A 22,462-nucleotide genomic window follows, 5' to 3' on the forward strand; every position below is an offset into this window, starting at 1 on the left:
TTCATCTCAGACAAGGCAATTTCTATTTTCATTATTCTTATATACATTTTCTAATTCCTCTGTAATGAACATTATTACATTACTTGAATAATAAAAGAAAAGTTCTCAGTTATCATGGGGATAGGAGATAATGAAGGTCTGAACTATACTGATGATGAAAAGGATAGGGCAGAGCTATTTAGAAAGGCAGACGATTAACATCCACTCTCTCACACTTTATGAATTTAACCCGGGTTTTAGCTTATCAGAAAAGGATTGATGAAAGATTTTGTTTTGCAAATTATAGCTAATTTATAGTTAAAAATGTCAGTGGAAAAAATTTTAAACTAAAACCAATGGGGAAAAAAATCCCACAGATTAGCAGTGAAAGGATAAAATATTTGAAGAATTTTGAGGAGACATTTTTGATGAACCCCTGACTATTGTAATATTTAACATGGTAATAAAAGCACTTTATATAAAAAGCATATTGCTATAGAATGGGATTATTTAAAATTATTGTCTATTTAAATGCATTTAAAAATTAAACTTTGGTTCAGGTTATTTTTAAATTTAGAATCTTATAACAGCAATGTCTGTGTCATATTAAGCTGTAAATACGGTCTATATTTACATAAGAGAACAGCTATATAATATTCACTTCTAAAAATTTTATGGAAGGAAAAACTCAGCAGAAGCTAGAGGCTGGTTTCAAGGCCAATCACTCACCAAGAAAAGACAATCCTAAGAATACGCTTTACAAATAAATAAGTGAATAAGATGGTCATGCCGCCTTCTCTCCTTCCCTCTCTTCTAACTTTATTTTGTCCTAAGAAGCAGTAGTAACATGGTCTATAAGCAAGAAATTTGGAATGGAAGTTATGGCCCTTCCTCTCTTAAGGTGCAAATAAACAGTTCAAATATCTATTTAAAACTAAAGAAAATTACTTCTAACAACAGCTTTGGATGTCAAGCTGCTCAGAAATCCCAAAGCATGGCAGTAAGCACCTCGCATACTGCCTCAGAAGGGCTTTTGACCATTACCCAAACACACATGTGGTCTTGAAAAAAAACACTGAATGATTCAACTGAGATTGAGAACAGTTAAATATAGCCCTTTAGGTAAGCCAACTGTTAATAATTAAGGAATTTAATAGTTTGTGTTTATTCTTCCTATTTATCTTATAAATCTAATGATTAATAAGTATTCTTAACTTACCTAAGCAATATTTTTAATAGAAATACATTAGTAAAAAGTGTTTGATTTTTGCTTGCCTCTATAGTTTTAAGAAATCACACTGTTATGAAGGCAATGGTCAGGACTACTGCATATTTAGTGGCAATCTTCAAAAAATAATACGAAGTACCTAGAAGAATAAAAGCTTCAACAACTTTAGCCTTATAAATTCAAATCCAAAAACCAAGTAGCTCACATGTAATTTCACAAATGCAACCTTCACTATATTTAAGCATTTAGAAATAAAAGTTATAATTCTTTCCTCAAATCTCACATTGTACTCTGTCCCCACAACTCTACTGAGGTCACCTTTACCCAGGTCACTGTAAGGTATCTCTACTGACAATGGTCTGGTCTTTCCTATTAACTGTTGCGGCATTTGTCATACAGACCCCCTCGCCACTCTTTGCCGTGTAACTTCTGCTTCTCTCTCTGTCCTCCTTGCTCCCCCTCTCCTGACTCCTAAAATATCTGAATTCCTCAGGGTATGCTCTCCTCCATTCTTGCCCCACTCTCTTTAGGTGACATCTCGATACCTATAGATCACTTTTCCACAAATCCTCATACATTTATTTCCAGTCTAGCTGTTCTTACCTCTAGACGCATATCTAACTAATACTATCTAACTGATACTTCTATTGGATGCTCCGATGATGAACTAAATTCAACAAGTACAAACCAAACATTCTTCTTCAAACAACCTGTCCCTTTTCCTGAGTGCCCTCTCAGGGAATAGTCCAATCAACTTCAGAGTGGACCCAGACAACTTCTTCTATACATACACAAGTTTCAGTAATTCAATATCTTTTAGATCTGCCACTTCTATTCCCACAGCCACTGCCCACACTGCCTTCTGCTTGGATTTTTAAATAATACTCTAACTGGTTTCTGCCATGGCCCTTCCCTTCTGGCTCACTGGCTACAGGATAAATTTCAAGATCTTTAGCAAGGAACACAAGGCCATAATGAACTGGCCCCTGTCTAATGCTTATCTCCTACCCTCCACCCTTCAAAGGCTACATCCTAACTCTGTATGCATTACTTTAACAGATTCTTGTCTTTTTTACATCTCCTGCTTAAGTTTACTCTTTACTCTCATTTTCCTGCTAGTCACATGCTTGAGAATCCAGATTAGGTATCTTTTCCACTGTGAGACCACCCCTGAACACCCTAGAACTGACTGCTTCTCTCCTTTGCCCCATCACTGTACACTCAAATACTTTCATTAGTGTGAACAAAGTATGGTCCCTGAGACCATTTCAGGGGAAATGCGAAGTCAGAAATATGCTCACAATAACACTAAGATGTTAGTGTATCTTTCTCTCTCATTCTCTAAAGAATGTGTATTTGAGCCTTGAGATTATGTGACAAGAGATATCTGAACATCCGGATTGCAGAAGCAGATGAGCATCTGGCTACCTTCCTGTTAAGCCACACATTAAAGATATTTGCAAAACCAATGACACTCTTCTCACCGATACTGTCTTGGAATATACAGTTGTGTTTCATAAAAATATATTATTAACATGTAACAGTTATACTGTTTTTTTAAACCAATTAATAAATTTAAATTTTTTCTCAGTTTTAATTTCTGATTGTGTAAATGTCAACAGACATACCCACATACAGAAAAGCCCTTTAGCCTCCTCAGTTATGCTAAAAAGTATCAAGGGGTCCTGAGAGCAAAACACTTCAGACACAGAGATAGAGCAATTACTTAAGAGTCTTCATAAAGATTTAGACCAAGCCTTAACCACTGTTTTTTTTTTTTTTTTCACCGCACAGCACAGCATGCGGGATCTTAGTTCCCCAACCAGGGATTATACACATGCCCCCTGAAGTGGAAGCGCAGAGTCTTAACCACTGGACCACCAGGGAAGTCCCACCAATCACTGTTTTATTTCAAGGGTCATAGGAGAGGCACACAACACAATAAGCATCCCATGTAAGGTCTGTTGAATAAAATGAATAAATTAGTGAACTCACGCTCCTTAAGATTTGGCACATTAAAATATATTTTGGGAAACTTTTGTCCATAGTAGAATGAAGATACTGGCAACTTATCTCTCCAAGGAATAACTATAAACCTGGACAAACTGTCGAAAACCACCATTTCAAGGCTCTAGAAATCGAACAAAAACAACAAATTGAGAAGCATTTTCAATAAGAAAAACTGCTGAACTACGGATAAGAAGAGTGATTGTCTTCGGCATTCTTGCCTGGGGTTGTTCTCATTTCCTGGCTAATGCTTAGTTTGCATGAAGTAGTTCCAGGGTGGGGCTGGCAATGAAAACCAGCATCTTTGCTGCCAAAGAGTCAACTTGAATTGACACAGAAGGCCAAAACCCCACCACCCAGTCACTCCGTTGATAAAAATAGCAAGCAGGGTAGGAAAGGAATGGAGTGGAAAAAAACCCCATAGTTCTATTAGCCTACGGCTGTGGTCCCACTGTGGGGGAGCAGCAGCCAGTAGACAAGCCAGAAATTTAACAGGGAGATTGCAGAAATCAGAGAGCCATGGGGGCACTAGATAAGACAGCCACTCATCCCTGGCACTCATCCCTGGCAGACAGGGTAAGTATGTGGGGAAGACCTGAGAAGGGCTAAGCTCTGCACAGACCCCTCACTCACTCAGGGAGACTGTGTGCACACACTGGGGAGGTCTACAAGGGTCCAAGCTCTCTACACCATCCTTAGTCAACAAGGAGCCTGCACACATGAGGGAACTCCTGGGTGAGCCCGACAGAAAGTAACTGCTAGGGCTTACCTGAAAAATGCCTTAACATTGAGCACACTCCCCAACACACATGTATATCTATCAGTGGAAGGTGGAAGCCCTACTGGCTCACGTTTGAGCACAACGCCTGACCAACCAATGGTTGCTAACTAATCCACGTACGTATGGGGCAACCCCTAGAAAAGCAAGACTAAACAAACAAACAAACCCCCCAAAAACCTAGACACCAGTGGTTGTGACAAAGTAACAAACACTGCAAAACCTGACATTTTACTAAAAGCAAACAAAAAACTAGCAACAGTTACAACTGTTAGGTGGGAAATAATGAGAATCCAGAGCTGCTATAATATATGACCTAAACTGTCCAGTTTTCAATAAAAATTATGGCAGCTGGGAAAGCAAGGAAAAAAGTATTCAAGAGAAACTTCTCTGAGTGGGCCAAGATAGGTTTGGCAAAGTCTATAAAGAGGAAGGAAGGGAGGGGAGAGAGGGAGGAAGAAAACAGTGTTTAAAGAATTAAAGTATGACAACAATGACTTAAGCAGAGAATATGAATAAAGAACAATTAAAAAAAATACTGGATTTGAAAAGTAAAGTGACTGAAAATGTATTAGGTATGTTCAACAGCAGATGTGAGATGGCAAAAACAAACAAAAAAATCAGTAAATTCAACACCCCAAATTTCATGAAAACCATTAATCTACAGATCCAAGCAACTCAAAAAACCCCAGGTAGAATAATTGCAAAGGGATCCTAAACACATTACAAACAAAAGAGAAAACAGCAACGAAAAAAAAAATTAATCACAATTAACGGCTGACTTCTCATCAGAAACACTTAAAGCAAGAAAGAAGTGGGATGACAATCTACTAAAAGGAAAAGTCAAATAAGAATTCTATACCCAACAAAATAAAGGCAAACAGTCATGAACGACCACATACTGTAGAATTTCATTTATATGAAATATCCAGAATAGGAAAATCTATAGAGACAAAAAGTAGATTTATTTGCTATCTAGGGCTGTGGGGTTTGGGGACAGAATGGGGAGTAACTGCTAACGGGTACATAGTGCTTCTTTTTCATGTGAAAATGTCCTAAAATTGACAGAGGTAGTGATTGCACAACTCTGTAAATATACTAAAAACTACTGAATTTTACATTTTAAATGAGTAAATTGTATGGTATGTGAATTATATCTCAAAAAACCTGTTTTTTAAAAATGGCAAAATCAAGATATTCTTAGATCAATGAACACAGAGAAATCACAGCTGAAGACCCGTCTTACAGTAAATACTAAGGAAAATTCTTATAGACTGTAAGGAAATGACACTAGACAGTAACCTGAATTCACAGGAAGAAATTAAGAGTGCCAAAATTGGTAAATTTCTAGGTAAAAACAAAGAACTGTATAAATATATATTTCTCTTTAATTCTCTTATTTCTTTAAAAATAAGACTGTATAAAACGATAATTGTAACATTCTGTTGTTGAGTTAATAACAAATGTAGATATAATCTATACTACACAGAGAACACAAAGGAAGGGAAGGTAACGGAGCTATACTGGAGCAAAGTTGCTGTATTATACTGGATTTAAGTCAATATTAACCTGTAGTAATTAGCATGCACATTATAATCCCTAGATCAACATTTTAAGAATATAATTTAAGAAACATAGTTTTAAAAAATCACAGAAATTTAAATAGTACACTGAAAAATAGTTTTTAAAAAAAGGCAGCAAAGACGGGAGAGAAAAAAAGACCTGAAACATAAGAACAAAGTGCAAAATGGCAGATATAAATCTAACCTTATCAATAATTACATGAAATGTGAGTGGATTAAACACTGCAATCAAAAGCAAAGACTGCCAGTGCAATCAGGCAAGAAAAGGAAATAAAAGTATTCATACTGGAAAAGAAGTTAAATTATGTCTATAAGCAGATGACATAATCCCATATGTAGAAAATCCTAAGGAATCCACAAACTTTTAGAATAAGTGAGTTCTGTAAGGTCACAGGATATAAGATCAGTATACAAAAATATCTGCATTTCTATATACCAGCAGTGAAAAATCCTAAATGAAATTATCTATAATAGCATCAGAAAGAATAAAATATTAATAATTTAACAATAAAAGTACAAGATTTGTACACTGAAAACTACAAAGCATTGGTCAGGGAAATTGAAAATCTAAATAAATGGAGAGATATTCTGTGGTGATGGACTGGAAGACATGTTAAGATAAAATACTATTCAAAGTGATCTACGGATTCAATAAAATCCCTATAAAAATTTCAGCAGGCTTTTTTTTTGTGGAAACTGACAAGCTAATCCCAACATTTATATGGAAATGCAAACGACCCTTAATAGCCAAAAGAATTTTTGAAAAGAACAAAGTTAAAAACTTACGTGTTGATTTTGAAAGCAGATTTGGGGTTGCTGGGACTTTGGGGTGGGAACAGGGACACACTGCAAATGGGCATAAGGATCTTTTAACAATGATGGAAATGGTCTATCTAAACTGTATTGTGATGATGGTTGCACAACTCTATAAACTTACTAAAAATCCCTGAATTCTACACTAAGTGGGTGAATTTTATGGTATACAAATTGCACCTCAATAAAGCTGTTCAAAAAAGATCCTACATGAATGTTCAGACTCTTTATTCATATTAGCCAAAAGCAGGAAACATTTCAGATGTCCTTCAACAAGAAAATGGCTTATAGGAAGAAAAGAACTTAAAAGAAAAAAAAGAAAAATCCAAAGAAAGAAAAATTCGAAGATAATGTGTAAAACTAACTAGATAAAGCAGAGACTAGGGATAGTGAAACCACTTAGGAGACAACTACAGAAGTCTAAATAAAGGTTTTGAGGGTCTAAATTAAATAGTAATGAAGAAGGATAGATGTAAAAGGGCAGAATCATGGGTCATTGGCAATGACTAATAATAAACAACAAAAATGGCTAACATTTATTGAGCACTTACTATATACCAAGCATTGTATTAAGTATAATACTTAAGTCATTTCACTGTCACAATTCTATAAAGTACTGTTGTCCTCTATTACAGAGAGATATACTGAGTTTGGAAAAGTTATGTAAATTTATCCAAAGTTATAGACATGGAAAAGTGAACGGCTACTGTGTATGTGTGTTTCAGTACCAGGGGTCAGGGGGAAGAAATGACAAATGATTGTGAGGTCTTGGATCCCCAGTCTCATGATCATTTCTCAAGTAACTGTGTGATCTTGGTAATTTTGTTATTTTAGGGAATGAAAAACAATCTCACTCCCAGGATCTGGCATCGATACGGCTTTTTATTTTATGAGCAGTTACTAAAAATATGAAATCATGGGAATTCCCTGGTGGTCTAGTGGTTAGGACTCTGAATGTTCACTGCCGAGGGCCAGGTTCAATCCCTGGTCAGGGAACTAAGATCCCACAGCCACTGGGTGTTGATAAAATAAAATAAAATAAAATAAAGTAAAACAAAATAAATAAAAGTTACAATTAGAAAAGTTTTTAATAAATAAATAAAAATACTAAATCAGGAGTCTTTTTCACAATTTCCAAAGAGTCAACAAATCTTTAGCATAATCATATACCTTTCTTCCATATGGTTTTTCTACCATATTGCTGTCACTGTCAGAATTTTCACTCTGCACTGGTTTTGTGAACCCAGATTTGGGCATCTTATAGCTGTTCAACTAGCTTCTTCTTTTATCAGTCTTCTCATCCTGGATCTGCAAAGAATGGATATATAAGGATTATTTGTATACGTATGCAATAAAATCTACTTAAAGTTTATGCACCACAATTAGTGCAATTTGGTTTCTTCATGTCTCTATAAGATAATTTATTTCCTCAGAGAGGCTATCCTAGCCTAAAGTAAGTTTTCATTTAACAATTTGAGCTTCTAATTAAAGTTCTCTTGCTCAAGTCCATTCAGTTTGTCACTGAAAAGAGAACTGCTTTTATATTTCTTCCCATCTTCTCTAGACTAGTACCTAACCTCCAGCTTTCTGGGTAACCAGCAGCAGTCCAAGTGGAGGCAAAGTGTTTGTCACCCCACCCAGCATGGCTCCAGTGGCAGGAGCTCCTAACAGATTCTCTGGTAGTTCTGCATTGGTCTGGAAATTATTCCTAAAGACTCAACCAAGAACTTGATAGGTGTGATCAGTAATTTTACAACGAATTCTATTTTAAGTTAAATTAAGCCCTTACTACTTAAAATCCCCAGAGTGGTTTATTTTCATTCACTGAACCCCCAGACATCCCCAAGTATTCCGTCACTTTATCAACCTATTCACTGATTTAATCCTTATCATACTATACTGTAATTATCACTTTACATATCTTTTTCTTTCCAACTTGTTTAGCCTTCTGTCTCCTCCTCTACAAGCTGATTTAATAGGTCAAAGAGCCTCTTACAAGCTCTTTTTTTTCTCTTAGAAGTTTTTGCTTGAGAGATCCAGAAAAAATTCCAAAATGTGGGTTTTATATGTAAAAGGGGTAGCCATGAGGCTAGACCTGTGTTGCTGTCTGATGACCTATTAGTCACACATGGTTGTTGAAAGTTAAATTAATTAAAGTTGGTACCACACTACATAGTGCATCTGTGTAGTCTGCACTATTATCTACTCTATGACCACAGGAAGCTCTACTGCACAGCACTGGGCTAGACAGGCTGCTGGCCAACAGGAACAGGACCAGGGCCACAAAAAGAAGCACAATGACTGACAAGCCTAATTTTAACTACTTCATGCTATAAATTTCCTATAAATGGGTATCATAGATATAAGTAAGCTACATTCTAGGACCTATATGAATTATTAAAACTCAGACATCCTGAACAGAAAATCAGTAAAATCTATATTCTTCAAATTGTTCTACTGGTGCTTTAAAATCTGTTTGGTTTCAATAGAAACAAAACCAAAAAACCCTTAAATGAATTGAGATAATTGATAAATTATTAAAACTAGTTTATATTAATCTGAATGTAGCCAAATTAGAGTATACTGCAACACAAAAAAAACTGCCACAGTTCAAATAGTTCAAATCTTTCATTTTATAGAGGAAGAAACAAACTTGAAGAAACAAAGGAAAAATTTTGACACTACACAGAAGAGGCAAAGTTTCCCTTGGGGTCATTTAACTGTTTCTACTATTACCATATAAACGGATTCATTTAAACTTAGTACTGTCCTCAAAGCCAGCCCTTTGCAAAGCTTACAGAGTTAGAGTTACAAGTCATATATAAAGAGAAAAATTCTGACTCAGAAGCAAAACCGAGGTGCATAATATCTACAGGCATTAACCTAGGTGACACTATGAAGATGAAGCAGTTATCTCCTTTTGTAGACCAAGCAAAACAAGTCACTGGTGAATGAAGAACTGTCATGAATATTTTTGGAGAAAATTAAACGTGGCAATAATATTATATTAATAGACTGTATGTTTAAAAAGCTTGTATTATTTTTCAATAACTGTACTTGGGGCTTCCCTGGTGGTGCAGTGGTTTAGAATCCGCCTGCCAATGCAGGGGACACGGGTTTGAGCCCTGGTCTGGGAAGATCCCACATGCTGTGGAGCAGCTAAGCCTGTGGGCCACAACTACTGAGCCTACGCTCTAGAGACCACAAGCCACAACTACTGAGCCTGCGTGTCTAGAGACTGTGCTCCGCAACAAGAGAAGCCACTGCAGTGGGAAGCCTGTGCACCGCAAGAAAGAGTAGCCGTGGCTCGCAGCAACTAAAGAAAGCCTACATGCAGCAACAAAGACCCAACGCAGCCATAAATAAATAAATTAATTAATTAAAAAAAATAATAACTGTACTTGGAAAATTTTAGCACTAACAAAACTCACAAATGGATTTTTAAAATATCACTTCATTCAACAACGTACTTAATAAATAATTCGGTTCTGGGCCCAAGATATATACTGTAATCCTTAGAACAATCAATGCACAAAGAGATGATCAAAATCACATTGGTTAAATTAAACTTGAATATTTAAAAATGTACAAATAACCCAACAGAAGGCAGAAAAAGAGATACTGAGGAATGAAAAACAGAAGGAACAAACAAAACAATAATAAAATGATAGACCTAATCCAAACATAGCAATAATTATATAAAATGCAAATGTTAAACACACCAATTAAAAGACAGATTGTCAGAGGAGAGAAAAAAAATGACCAAACTATACACTAACAAGAAATTCACTTCAAATATAATGGTATGAGTAGGTTAAAAGTAAAAGAATGGAAAAAGATATGCCATGCAAGCATAATCAAAGGAAAGCTGGAGTAACTGTATTAATATCAGACAAAACAGATCTCAAAGCAAAGAGGGACATTACATATTTATATACTGATAAAAGGCCCAGTTCACTAAACAGGTATGTAACTAGCAACAGAGTTTCAAAGTACAGGAAGCAGAAACCAACAAAACTGACAGAAGAAATAAACAAATTGATAGTTACAGCTGGAGACTTCAACTACTCTCTCAGTAAGACAGAAAATCAACAAGGATATAAAAGAACTGAAAAAATGCCATCAATTTGAATTGACTGGATCTAATTGACATTTACAGGAAAATCTGCACAACAAACAATACTCATTCTTTTCAAGGACACACATAATATTCACCAGGCTAGGCCACATCATGGATCATAAACAAACATTAATAAATTTAAAATTAAAATCATACAAAGTTTGTTCTCACACAACAAAGAAATTAAACCAGAATCAGGGCTTCCCTGGTGGCGCAGTGGTTGAGAGTCTGCCTGCCGATGCAGGGGACGCGGGTTTGTGCCCCGGTCCGGGAGGATCCCACATGCCGCGGAGCGGCTGCGCCCGTGAGCCATGGACGCTGAGCCTGCACGTCCGGAGCCTGTGCTCCGCAGCGGGAGAGGCCGCGGCGGTGAGAGGCCCGCGTACCGCAAAAAAAAAAACCAAAACAGAAATCAATTATAGAAAGATAATAATATAATAATATACAATATCCAAATTAAAAACAAATTTTAATCCAAATTAAAAAACAAAGAAAAATCAATGAGGCTAAAAACTGGTTTTCTAAAAAAAAAAATCAGTAAAATTTATAAACCTCTTAGCCACACCTATTAGAAATAAGACAGAACACATTACAAACTTTATACAAATAAATTCAACGAATTAAATGAAACAAATTCCTTGAAAGGCACACACTACCAAAGCTCACTGAAGAAAACAATCTCAATAACTCAATACTTATTAAAGAACTTGATTTCATATTTAGAAACCAAGAAAACCCAGATGGCATCAATGGTGAATTCTACGAAACACATATGCGGAAGAAATATTACCAATTCTACACAAACTCTCCTGAAAAGGAAAGAGAACATATTTTATGAGGCCATCAATACCCTGATAGCAAAACAGAATAGTCTTTTACAAGAAAACTACAGACCAATATACCTCATAATCATAACAAAATCGTCAACAAAATATTAGTAAATCAAATCCATCTTTATAAAAAAGGATAATACATCATGACCAAGTGGGATTTATACCAGAAACTTGAGGTCAGTGTAATGTTTGAAAATCAATCTATGTAATTCACTGTATTAACAGACTAAGAGACATAACCATTTCAACAGATATAGAAAAAGCATTTGATAAAATTTAATACCCGTTAATGACAAAACCCTCAGCAAACTAGTACTAGAACAGAATGTGAATGCTTTCTTTCTCTCCTAAGGTCAACAATGAGGCAAGGATGTTCGCTCTCATCACTCCCCGCCCCCAGCTTTACTGAGGTATAACTGACAAACAAAAATTGTATATAGTTAAGGTGTACAATATGCCAATTTGATAAATGGATACACTGTGAAAGGGTTATTAGTACAATCAAGTTAAGTACCATCTCCTCACATAGTTAGCATTTTGTGTGTGTTGAGACCGCTTAAAATCTACTCTCAGCAAATTTAAAGTATATAATACAGTATTATTAACCACAGTCACCATGCCGTACACTAGGTCCCCAGAACTTACTCGTCTTATAACTGAAAGTTCATACCCTTTTACAGTGTCTCCGCATTTCCCCTACTCCCAAGGCTCTGGCAACCACCACTCTACTCCCTGCTTCTGTGAATTCAACATTTTTAGATTTCACATCTAAGTGAGATCACACAGTATTTATCTTTCCGTCTGGCTTATTTCACTTATTTAGCATGTCCTCCAGGTTCAACCCTGTTGTGACAAATGGCAGGATATTCTTTTTTTTTTAATGGTTAATATCCCACTGTAAATGTATATACAGTTGACCATTGAACAACACAGGTTTGAACTGTGAGGGTCCATTTGTATGTGGATTTTTTTTTCTTTTTAAATTTATTTTTTGGCCACACTGTGGGGCTTGTGGGATCTTAGTTGCCCGAACAGGGATTCAACCCAAGCGCCCTACAGTGAAAGCGCCCGAGTCCTAACCACTGGACTGCCAGGGACTTCCCAAGGATTTTTCTTTTTTTTTTCAATAAATACATACTACATTACTACATGATTTGTAGTTGGTTGAATCCGAGGACGTGGAACTGCAGACACAGCAGGCCAAATGTAAAGTTATACGCAGATTTTTGATTGCACACAGGATTGGCGTCCCTAACACCCATATTGTTCAAGGGTCAACATTTTCTTTAATCATTCATCCATCAACAGACACTGAGGTCGATACTATACATTGGCTATTGCAAACAATGGTGCAATGAACATGGGAGTACAGCTAATTATAATTTTATTTCCTTTGGAGATATACCTGAAAGTGGGATTGTTGGGTCAGATGGCAGTTCTTTTAATTTTCTGAGGAACCTCCATACTCTTTCCATAGTGGCTGCACCAATTTACATTCTTACCAACAGTGTGCAAGGGACCCTTTCTGCCACACCCTTACCAACTCTTACTACCGCTTTTTTTTTTTTTTTTTTTTTTTTTTTTTTTTTTTGCAGTACGCGGGCCTCTCACTGCTGTGGCCTCTTCCCGTTGCGGAGCACAGTCTCCAGACGCAAAACCTCAGCGGCCATGGCTCACGGGCCCAGCCGCTTCGCGGCATGTGGGATCTTCCCGGACCGGGGCACGAACCCGCGTCCCCGGCATCGGCAGGCGGACTCTCGACCACTGCGCCACCAGGGAAGCCCTCGCCTGTCTTTTTGGTAACAGCCATCTTAAGAGGCATGAGGCATATCTCACTGTGGTTTTGACTTGCATTTCCCTTGTGATTAGTGATGTTGTACAACCTTTTAATATACTTAGCCCTCTGTATGTCTTCTTTGGAAAAACGTTCAGGTCTTTTGCCCATTTTTTAGTCCTTTTTTCTTTTTTTTTTTGCCATTGACATGTATGGGCTCCATGTATTTTTTGGATATTACCCCCTTATCAGATGTATGTTTTGCAAATATTTTTCTCCCATTCCACAGGTTGCTTTTCATTTTGTTTCCTTTGCTGTGCAAAATATTTTTTATTTGAAGCAGTCCCACTTGTTTATTTTTGTTGCCTGTGCTTTTGATGTCATATCCATAAAATCACTGTTAAGACCAATGTCAAGGAGCTTTTCCCGATTTTTTTGGTAGGAATTTTATGGTTTCAAGCCTTGCATTTAAGTTTTTAATCTATTTCAAGTCAACTTTTGTGTATGATACGAGTCCAATTTCATTCTTTTGCATGTGGATATACACTTTTCCCAGCACCAATTACTGAAAAAACTATCCTTTCCCCATTTTGAGTTCTTGTCAAAGATTAGTTGACTGTATTACGCATGGGTTTATTTCTGGGTTCTTTATTCTGTTCCACTGATCTCTTTTTATGCCAGTATCATACTGTTTTGATTACCATTGCTTTGTAGTTTGAAACCTGGAAGTGTGATGCCTCTAGCTTTGCTATTCTTTCTCAAGACTGCTTTGGCTATTCAAAGTCTTTTGTGGGGCTTCCCTGGTGGCGCAGTGGTTGCGAGTCCGCCTGCCGATGCAGGGGACACGGGTTCGTGCCCCGGTCCGGGAAGATCCCACATGCCGCGGAGCGGCTGGGCCCGTGAGCCATGGCTGCTGAGCCTGCGCGTCTGGAGCCTGTGCTCCACAACGGGAGAGGCCACAACAGTGAGAGGGCTGCGTACCACAAAAAAAAAAAAAAAAAAGTCTTTTGTGGTTCCACATGAATTTTAGGATTATTTTTCCTACTTCTGTGAAAAATACCATGAGAATTTTGATAGAGATTGCATTGAATCTGTAGACTGTAGTATGGACATTTAATAATATTAACCCTTCCCGATCAATGAACACATTGGATTTCTATTTATTCATGTCTTTAATTTCTTTCATCAACATCTCATACTTTTCAGTGTACAAATCTTCTACCTCCTTGGTTAAATTTATTCCTAGGCATTTTATTCTTTTTGATGCTATTATAAATGGGATTTTTCCCTTAATTTCTTTTTCATAAAGTTCACTGTTAGTGTATATAAATGCAATTGCTTTTCATATGTTGATTTTATATCTGGCAACTTTGCTGAATTTATTATTAGCTCAATAATTTTTTTGGTGGAGTCTTCATGGCTTTTTATCATGTTAATTACAGAGACAATTTAACTTCTTCCATTTTGATTTGGATGTCTTTTCGTTTTCTCGCCTAACTGCTCTGGCTAGGACTTACAGTACTATATACTGAATAGAAGTGCGTGAGAGTGGACAAGCTTGTATTGTTCCTGATTTTAGAGGAAAAGCTAAGTTTCTCACTGTTGACTGTGATGTTACCTGTGGGTCTGTTATATATGGCCTTTATTATATTACATTCCTTCTATACCCTAACTTGTTAGGAGTTTTTATCATGAAAGGATGTTGAACTTTGTCAAAAACCTTTTCTGCATCTATTGAGGTGACTGCACCACTTCTATTCAAAACTGTACTTACTGATGGCCCTAACTAGTTCAATAAGGCAAGAAATAAAAGGTATGTAGCTTAGAAAGGAAGAAGTAAAGCAGGTTTTATTTCTGGATGACATTATCATCAATGGAGACAAACGCAAGGTATCTATAAAGAGGCTACTAAAACTTATAAGTAAGTATAGAAAGGACAAAGGATACACAGTTGATACATGAAAATTTTGTTTCTATATACTAGCAACAAAAAGTCGGATACTGGGCTTCCTTGGTGGCACAGTGGTTGAAAGTCTGCCTGCCGATACAGGGGACACGCGTTCGTGCCGCGATCCAGGAAGATCCCACATGCCGCAGAGCGGCTGGGCCCGTGAGCCATGGCCGCTGAGCCTGCGCGTCCGGAGCCTGTGCTCCGCAATGGGAGAAGCCACAACAGTGAGAGGCCCGCGTACCGCAAAAAAAAAAAAAAAAAAAAAGTTGGATACTGAAATTAAAATATAACTCACAATAGTATCAAAAATAATAAATTTTTAGGGATAAATATAACAAAATTTAAGACTACATAGTGACAAAAAACACTGCTGAAAGAAATTAAAGACCTAAATAAATGGATATACTATGTTTATATGGATTAGAAGACTCAATAAGAGATCAGTTCTCCCCAAATCGATTTATAAATTCAATGCGATCCTAGTCAAAATCTCAGTATGCTTTTTTTTTTTTTTTTAATGGTACGCGGGCCTCTCACTGTTGTGGCCTCTCCCGTTACGGAGTACAGGCTCCGCATGTGCAGGCTCAGCAGCCATGGCCTACGGGCCCAGCTGCTCTGCAGCATGTGGGATCCTCCTGGACCAGTGCACAAACCCGTGTCCCCTGCATCAGCAGGTGGACTCTCAACCACTGCGCCACTAGGGAAGCCCCTCAGGATGATTTTTTAATAGAAACTGACAAACTGTTTCTAGAATGTATATGAAAATGCTAAGGACCTAAAAAAGTCCAAATAATTTTGGGAAAAAAACAAATTCATGGACTTACATTACTTGATTTCACTATAAAGATACAGTAAGCAAGACAGTGTTTACTGGTATAAAGATAGATTTACAGATTAATGGGACAGAATGCAAAGTCTAGTCTAGAAATAGACTTGTACATGCGTCCAACTAAGTTTCAAAAGTGCTGCCCATGCAGTTCACTGAGGAAATTCCTTTCAACAAATGGTGTTGGAACAACCGTATCTCTGTATGCAGAAAAAAACAAAAAACCAAAACTTTGACTCTTACCTCACTCCATAGAGAAATATTACCTCAAAATGCATCATATACCTGAATGTATAAAGTGAAGTTATATGTTTTCTAGCAGAAAACATGGGAGAATATTTTAGTGATCTTGGGTTAGACAAAGATTTCTTAAATAGGCTATGAAAAACAGAAACTATAAAGGAAAAATATGGATAAGTGGGACTTCACAATGCAAACTCTTGCTCTTTAAATGACATTGTTAAGCAAATGAAAATCAAGTCATACAGGGAGAAAATACTTGCAAATTATGGCTTTATAAAGGACTTATATCCAGAATATATAAATAAATCTTACAAATCAGTAAGAGGATAATCCAATTTTAAAAGGAACAAAAGATTTAAACAGTTCATCAAAGAATATTTAATTAATGGCAAATAAGCACAGAGAAAGATGCTCAACCTCCTTAGTCATCAGGAAAATAATGAGATGCCACTATACATCCATGAGAATGGCTAAAATTAAAGAGAAGGAAGACCAAGTGTTGTTGAAGGTGTAGAGGAACTGGAACTCTCATATATCGCCAAGGGTTAGGAGGAAAGACAAAGTAGCACAGCCGCTTTACAAGTGAGAATAGTTGGTGGTATCTTCCCATGGCTAAGAAGAATTATTCTTTTCTTCCATCCTTTGTATGATAGTCTTGGTGACTACTACACTGCTTGTTTTTCAACCTCCTTGCCCTAAGACTGCACAGAGGCACCAATACTTGTTAAGGGCCAACCATCTGCAAGCTCTATGACAGACTTTGCTATCTAACAGCTAAAGGAAACAGTTAAAAGCTTTGATTCTGCCTTTTCAAAGGTGTTTCTTCCTTTACAATAAATATTCTTGCTCCTTACACACCAAGGACTCTATGTATTCATCTAACAGCAGCTCACTTCCAGGTTTGACAGTCCATGAATGTATGCTATTACATTCAAGGGTTTTTCACTCTTATTTAGCCACAGCAGTAAAATATATCTTCTTCTAAAACGAAGTAACCCAGCAATCTCTTGGTTTTTTTGTTTTAAATGGCATTCCTGTTTGTGACCATTCAAGGGATACTAAAAAAAAATATTTTTAATAGTATTGCTATCTGAATAATTTTGTTTGTAATGAAGGTAAAATATTCTAGTTGCTATTCAGAGGTACCAAGTTAGCATACACAGGTACATCAAAAACTCTAGTGTATACCACATGTAAAGTAGATAGCTAAGGGGAAGCAGCTGCATAGCACAGGGAGATCAGCTCGGTGCTTTGTGTCCACCTAGAGGGGTGGGATAGGGAGGGTGGGAGGGAGACGCAAGAGGCAGGAGATATGGGGATATATGTATATGTATAGCTGATTCACTTTGTTATACAACAGAAACTAACAAGCAATTATACTCCAATAAAGATGTTAAAAAAAAAACTCTAGTGTAAACTGAACATCATCTGGATAAAGAAGTTGCATATATGCCATTTATATTTTTAGTATAAGCACGTTAAGAATTAAGAACCAAGGTGTCTTTTTTTTTTTAAATGTCAGTTCATTGGTTTATTTATTTTTGGTTATGTTGGGTCTTTGTTTCTGTGCGAGGGCTTTCTCCAGTTGCGGCGAGCGGGGGCCACTCTTCATCGCGGTGCACAGGCCTCTCACTATGGTGGCCTCTCTTGTTGCGGAGCACAGGCTCCAGACGCGCAGGCTCAGTAGTTGTGGCTCACGGGCCTAGTTGCTCCACAGCATGTGGGATCTTCCCAGACCAGGGCTCGAATCCGTGTCCCCTGCATCAGCAGGCAGATTCTCAACCACTGTGCCACCAGGGAAGCCCCAGGTGTCTTTTTAAACTCAGTCAAAATTACACCAAAAACTTACTAAATTTCTTTCACAGTGGGGAGTAACGGACGGGTGAATACTTCTGGCTGGTTAATATCATTATCTTAAACCATCTATATATTCAGTGTCGTTTTCCACTGTTCCTCCTTCCTACGTGCATGCTACTCTCAAAAACACACTTAGAAATTTCACAGCTCTCTAATGGTCACAGAATCTGTACTTGATACCAGTTAACTCACATCATTTGATTATTAGTCAAAAAAATCGAACCCATAACAACTTAAACTTATCAAGCAAATAAACGCTAGTGGCCCCAGAAGTCCTCGATGATAAAAATTTTCCCACAGTGCTACACATTTAGTAGGCCTGAAACAGACTCAAGAATCTGTACTTTCAATAAATAGCCCAGTGGTCTATATCATTAGAAAAGCTTGAAAAACAAATTAAATGAGGGAGCAATTTTTTTTTTTTTTTTTGCGGCACGCGGGCCTCTCACTGCTGTGGCCTCTCCCGTTGCGGAGCACAGGCTCCGGACGCGCAGGCTCAGCGGCCATGGCGCACGGGCCCAGACGCTCTGCGGCATGTGGGATCTTCCCGGACCGGGGCGCAAACCCGTGTCCCCTGCATCGGCAGGCGGACTCTCAACCACTGCGCCACCAAGGAAGCCCGAGGGAGCATTTTTAATGATATAAAAGATCTCAAAAAATTTGCTTAGGCTAATTTAAAATAGGGGATTTCCCTACCATAATAAACACAATGTGCATGTATGTGGGTGTGTGGGGTACCATCTAATTTAAAAATAAGCACATTAGGCAGCCTGACAGTCTCATTAAAAACAAAAAACATTTTACTACCATTTCCTTTTTTCATAGGATAACTCTTTGGGAGACTATCTTAACTTACAATGAAATGGATTCTAAAGAGCATTCAAACACCGTTATACCTATTTAGTTTGTTCCTCTACTGACTGTTAGTTATGCCATAAACACTTCATAGCTTTCTTCTCCTAGATTTATCTGTTTCCATTTTTTATGGCAAGTTTATAGAGCAACTATTAGTTTCTTGTCACTGCCTATGAATTATAACATTTAATACTGGCTTCCCTGGAAGTCTATTTTCTCCTCTAATCTAGACAGAAAATTTTTTTCTTAGTTATTGCCTTCTGTATTTTTAAGTTTGAAATAGTCTCAACAGAAGCTTAGAAACTGTAGTTAATATCTGTCCCTCTTTTTTTTTTTTTTTTTTTTTTTTTGCGATACGCGGGCCTCTCACTGCGCAGGCTCAGCGGCCATGGCTCATGGGCCCAGCCGCTCCGCGGCATGTGGGATCTTCCCGGACCAGGGCACGAACCCGTGTCCCCTGCATCGGCAGGCGGACTCTCAACCACTGCGTCACCAGGGAAGCCCTTTTTTTTTTTTTTCCTCTGTCCCTCTTTTAGATAAGTAGAAAATGATTTAAGTTTTACCCAATTCTTTACATTTAAATACAACTTTAAACAGTATTTTCTAAACTGATTTTTCAAAGCCTCCTTCACTGAGACCTCTAGAAACTGCTTTTGATGCTGGGGCAAGGGGTAAACATACAACTGGAAGAAAACTACTGTATCTCAAATCTCTTGACCTGTGTAAGGCGGTGAAAAAGATCTCACCATCCATTTACCTTATCAAATTCTTCTTTCTAGTATGAAAAAAAAATCGTTCTACAAGCAAATTCTCTTGGATTATACATGCATTTGCTTTAGCAAAAGAAGTCTGACCAATTCACTTCTGAGAAACAATGGACCATTCATTTTGGGGGGACACAATGCATGCATGCCCAGTAAGTCCAGTTATTGGAAATCTGCCAAATACTACTGTTGATAAAAATGTACATCACAACATAAAGCTTAACCAAACAAGTATAACAAATTTAACCAAAAACATCAGACTCAAACACAACTAACTCAAGATAAGAATGGTGATACAAACAGATAAGCATCCTTCTTGAAAGCTGAGGTAACTGCAATGATGCCAAGTTTTGCTTGCAGGTCAGACTTCTTAGTATAGTAACTAATTTGACTCTTCAGTAAACATTAATAAGTTGCTCTTTTTTATTTATGAATTGCCCGTTATTCTAAGGCTAACGATTTGTAGAAAATTTTTTCTTCTTAGCATAGAGTACAAAATCACCCATAGGAAGAGGCCAAACTTTGTTAAGATACTTTGAAAAGCTACTCGAAATAAACCTTGGGACCATGTCTGTGGAGAAAAACTACCCAACATGTCAAAAGGAGGGAAGGTTAAGGGAAAAAAGGAAGAGAGAGGAGACAGGAATGAGAGAAAAAAACACCTCTAGTTGGCAGTACAGCTGGAGGAGAACTTCGGAGAACAGAAACAGGTAACAGAATTTAAGAAGCTGTATGCTATGGTAAAAATCTATAGAAATGTTCCTCTAAGAATTAAAGAAAAGTCTGTATTTTGAGATCACTTCATAGCCTTTCAGCCTTCAGTGAGCACTAGACCCTCGGGATCAATGCTTTAAACACTACTTTATTCTGTTAGCTCTAGTCACTCTATCTTCCAACTATAATAAGTCTGACTTGAAAATTCTTCATAGGGGGATCACAATCCACTAAGTTTTTGTCTTTCGCTTCCATCTACAAAACAAGAAGGGATCAAACTCCAAGTGTGCCAACAAGTCTTTCCCAACTAAGCGATCAGATATACTCAGCTTTACCACAGCTCCGGAGTTACTTGGCAATGAGTACTCCTCCTTTAAGAATGAATTTTTACCACGGTAGTGGGGGCAGGAAAAGAGATAACTTTCCTACGACTGAGCTAAAATAAGCAGAAGTTAAAAAAAAAAAATCAGAAAACAAAGCAAAACAAAACCCCCAAGAGAAAACAAGCAGAACAAAGTCACTGACACCAAAACTTGGTAATGGATAAATACAAACTATACAGATTAAAAACACATTAAAATTTACCTGAAATATAACACAGATGCAACAAACTGACAGTTTATAAAATGCTTTCTTTCCCTCACTTCAACCCCAAGTTGGCTTTTAAATTAAAGATGATCAATCTGTGTTGGCATTATTTGTACCTTTGATGAGGTGCTCCTTGATTGACATTACTCCTTCTACAACATTTCAATTTACTCAAAATATGCTGTTCTTTTAGGCTCATGCCACTTGGTAATTCAAACTTGCTTGATTATCAGAAGCAAAGCAGAACACTTTTTTAAAGATACAGACTCTAGGGCTTCCCTGGTGGCGCAGTGGTTGAGAGTCCGCCCGCCGATGCAGGGAACATGGGTTTGTGCCCCAGTCCGGGAAGATCCCACATGCCGTGGAGTGGCTGGGCCTGTGAGCCATGGCCGCTGAGCCTGCGCTCCGCAACGGGAGAGGCCACAACAGTGAGAGGCTACGTACCACAAAAAAAAAAAAAAAAATACAGACTCTAGCTTCATCTTTAGAGCTACTGAATCACAATACCTCAGAGGGGAGATAAACACCACTTTTAAAAATGTACAGGGACTTCCCTGATGGCGCAGTGGTTAAGAATCTGCCTGCCAATGCAGGGGACACAGGTTCAATCCCTGGTCTGGGAAGATCCTACATGCCACACAGCAACGAATGCCATGTGCCGCAACTACCAAGCCTGCACTTGAGACCGCGAGCCACAAATACAGAGCCCACGTGCCACAACTACTGAAGCCCATGCGCCTAGAGCCCATGCTCTGCAACGAGAAACCACCACAATAAGTCTGTGCACCACAACGAAGAGTAGCCCCCGCTCACCGAAACTAGAGAAAGGCCGTGCACAGCAACAAAAACCCCATGCAGCCAAAAATAAATAATAAGTAGTTAATTTTAAAAAATAAAATGTACAATGTACAATCAAGTATACATTTTATGCCTGTATTTTCTTTATGAATCCTTTCTTATTTTAGGCTTACACCATCTGAACTCCAATATCAGAAAATATATTCCCTTTTATTCCCTTTAATTCCTTTTTTTTTTTTTTTTTTTTTTGTGGTACGCGGGCCTGTGCAGGCCCAGCCGCTCCACAGCACGTGGGATCTTCCCGGACCGGGGCACAAACCTGTGTCCCCTGCATCGGCAGGCGGACTCTTCAACCACTGTGCCACCAGGGAAGCCCCCTTTAATTCCTTTTTTTAACATTTAACTCTTCCTATCTATCTGTAATGCTAGTGTTTGTTTTTTTTAATTTTTATTGGAGTATAGTTGATTTACAATGTTGTGTTAGTTTCAGGTGTACAGCAGAGTGAATCAGTTATACATATACATATATCCAATCTTTTTTTTTTTTTTTTTTAGATTATTTTCCCATATAGGCCATTACAGAGCATCGAGTAGAGTTCCCTGTGCTATACAGGTTCTTTTTTTGTTGTTGTTGTTAATTTATTTTGGCTGTGCTGGGTCTTAGTTGCAGCACACGGGATCCTAGCTGCAGCAAGGCAGGATCTTCAGTTGCAGCATGAAGGATCTAGCTCCCTGATCAGGGATCGACCTC

General features: G+C 37.8%; 1 protein-coding gene across 3 annotated transcripts in view; it reads right to left on the bottom strand.

Moving 5' to 3' along the window:
* ANKRD12 (ankyrin repeat domain 12) overlaps positions 1-22,462 on the bottom strand; it is a 114,866-nt gene that overhangs the window by 75,987 nt on the left and 16,417 nt on the right. For all 3 annotated transcript variants that reach the window (XM_082667438.1, XM_082667439.1, XM_082667437.1), the window contains exon 2: positions 7,559-7,696. In XM_082667438.1, coding sequence (XP_082523564.1) covers positions 7,559-7,645 — 87 coding nt within the window. In that variant the 5' untranslated portion in view covers positions 7,646-7,696. The remainder of the gene's footprint in view (positions 1-7,558; positions 7,697-22,462) is intronic.

Source organism: Grampus griseus, assembly GCF_964374135.1.
Source record: "Grampus griseus genome assembly, chromosome: 12".
NCBI lineage: Eukaryota > Metazoa > Chordata > Mammalia > Artiodactyla > Delphinidae > Grampus > Grampus griseus.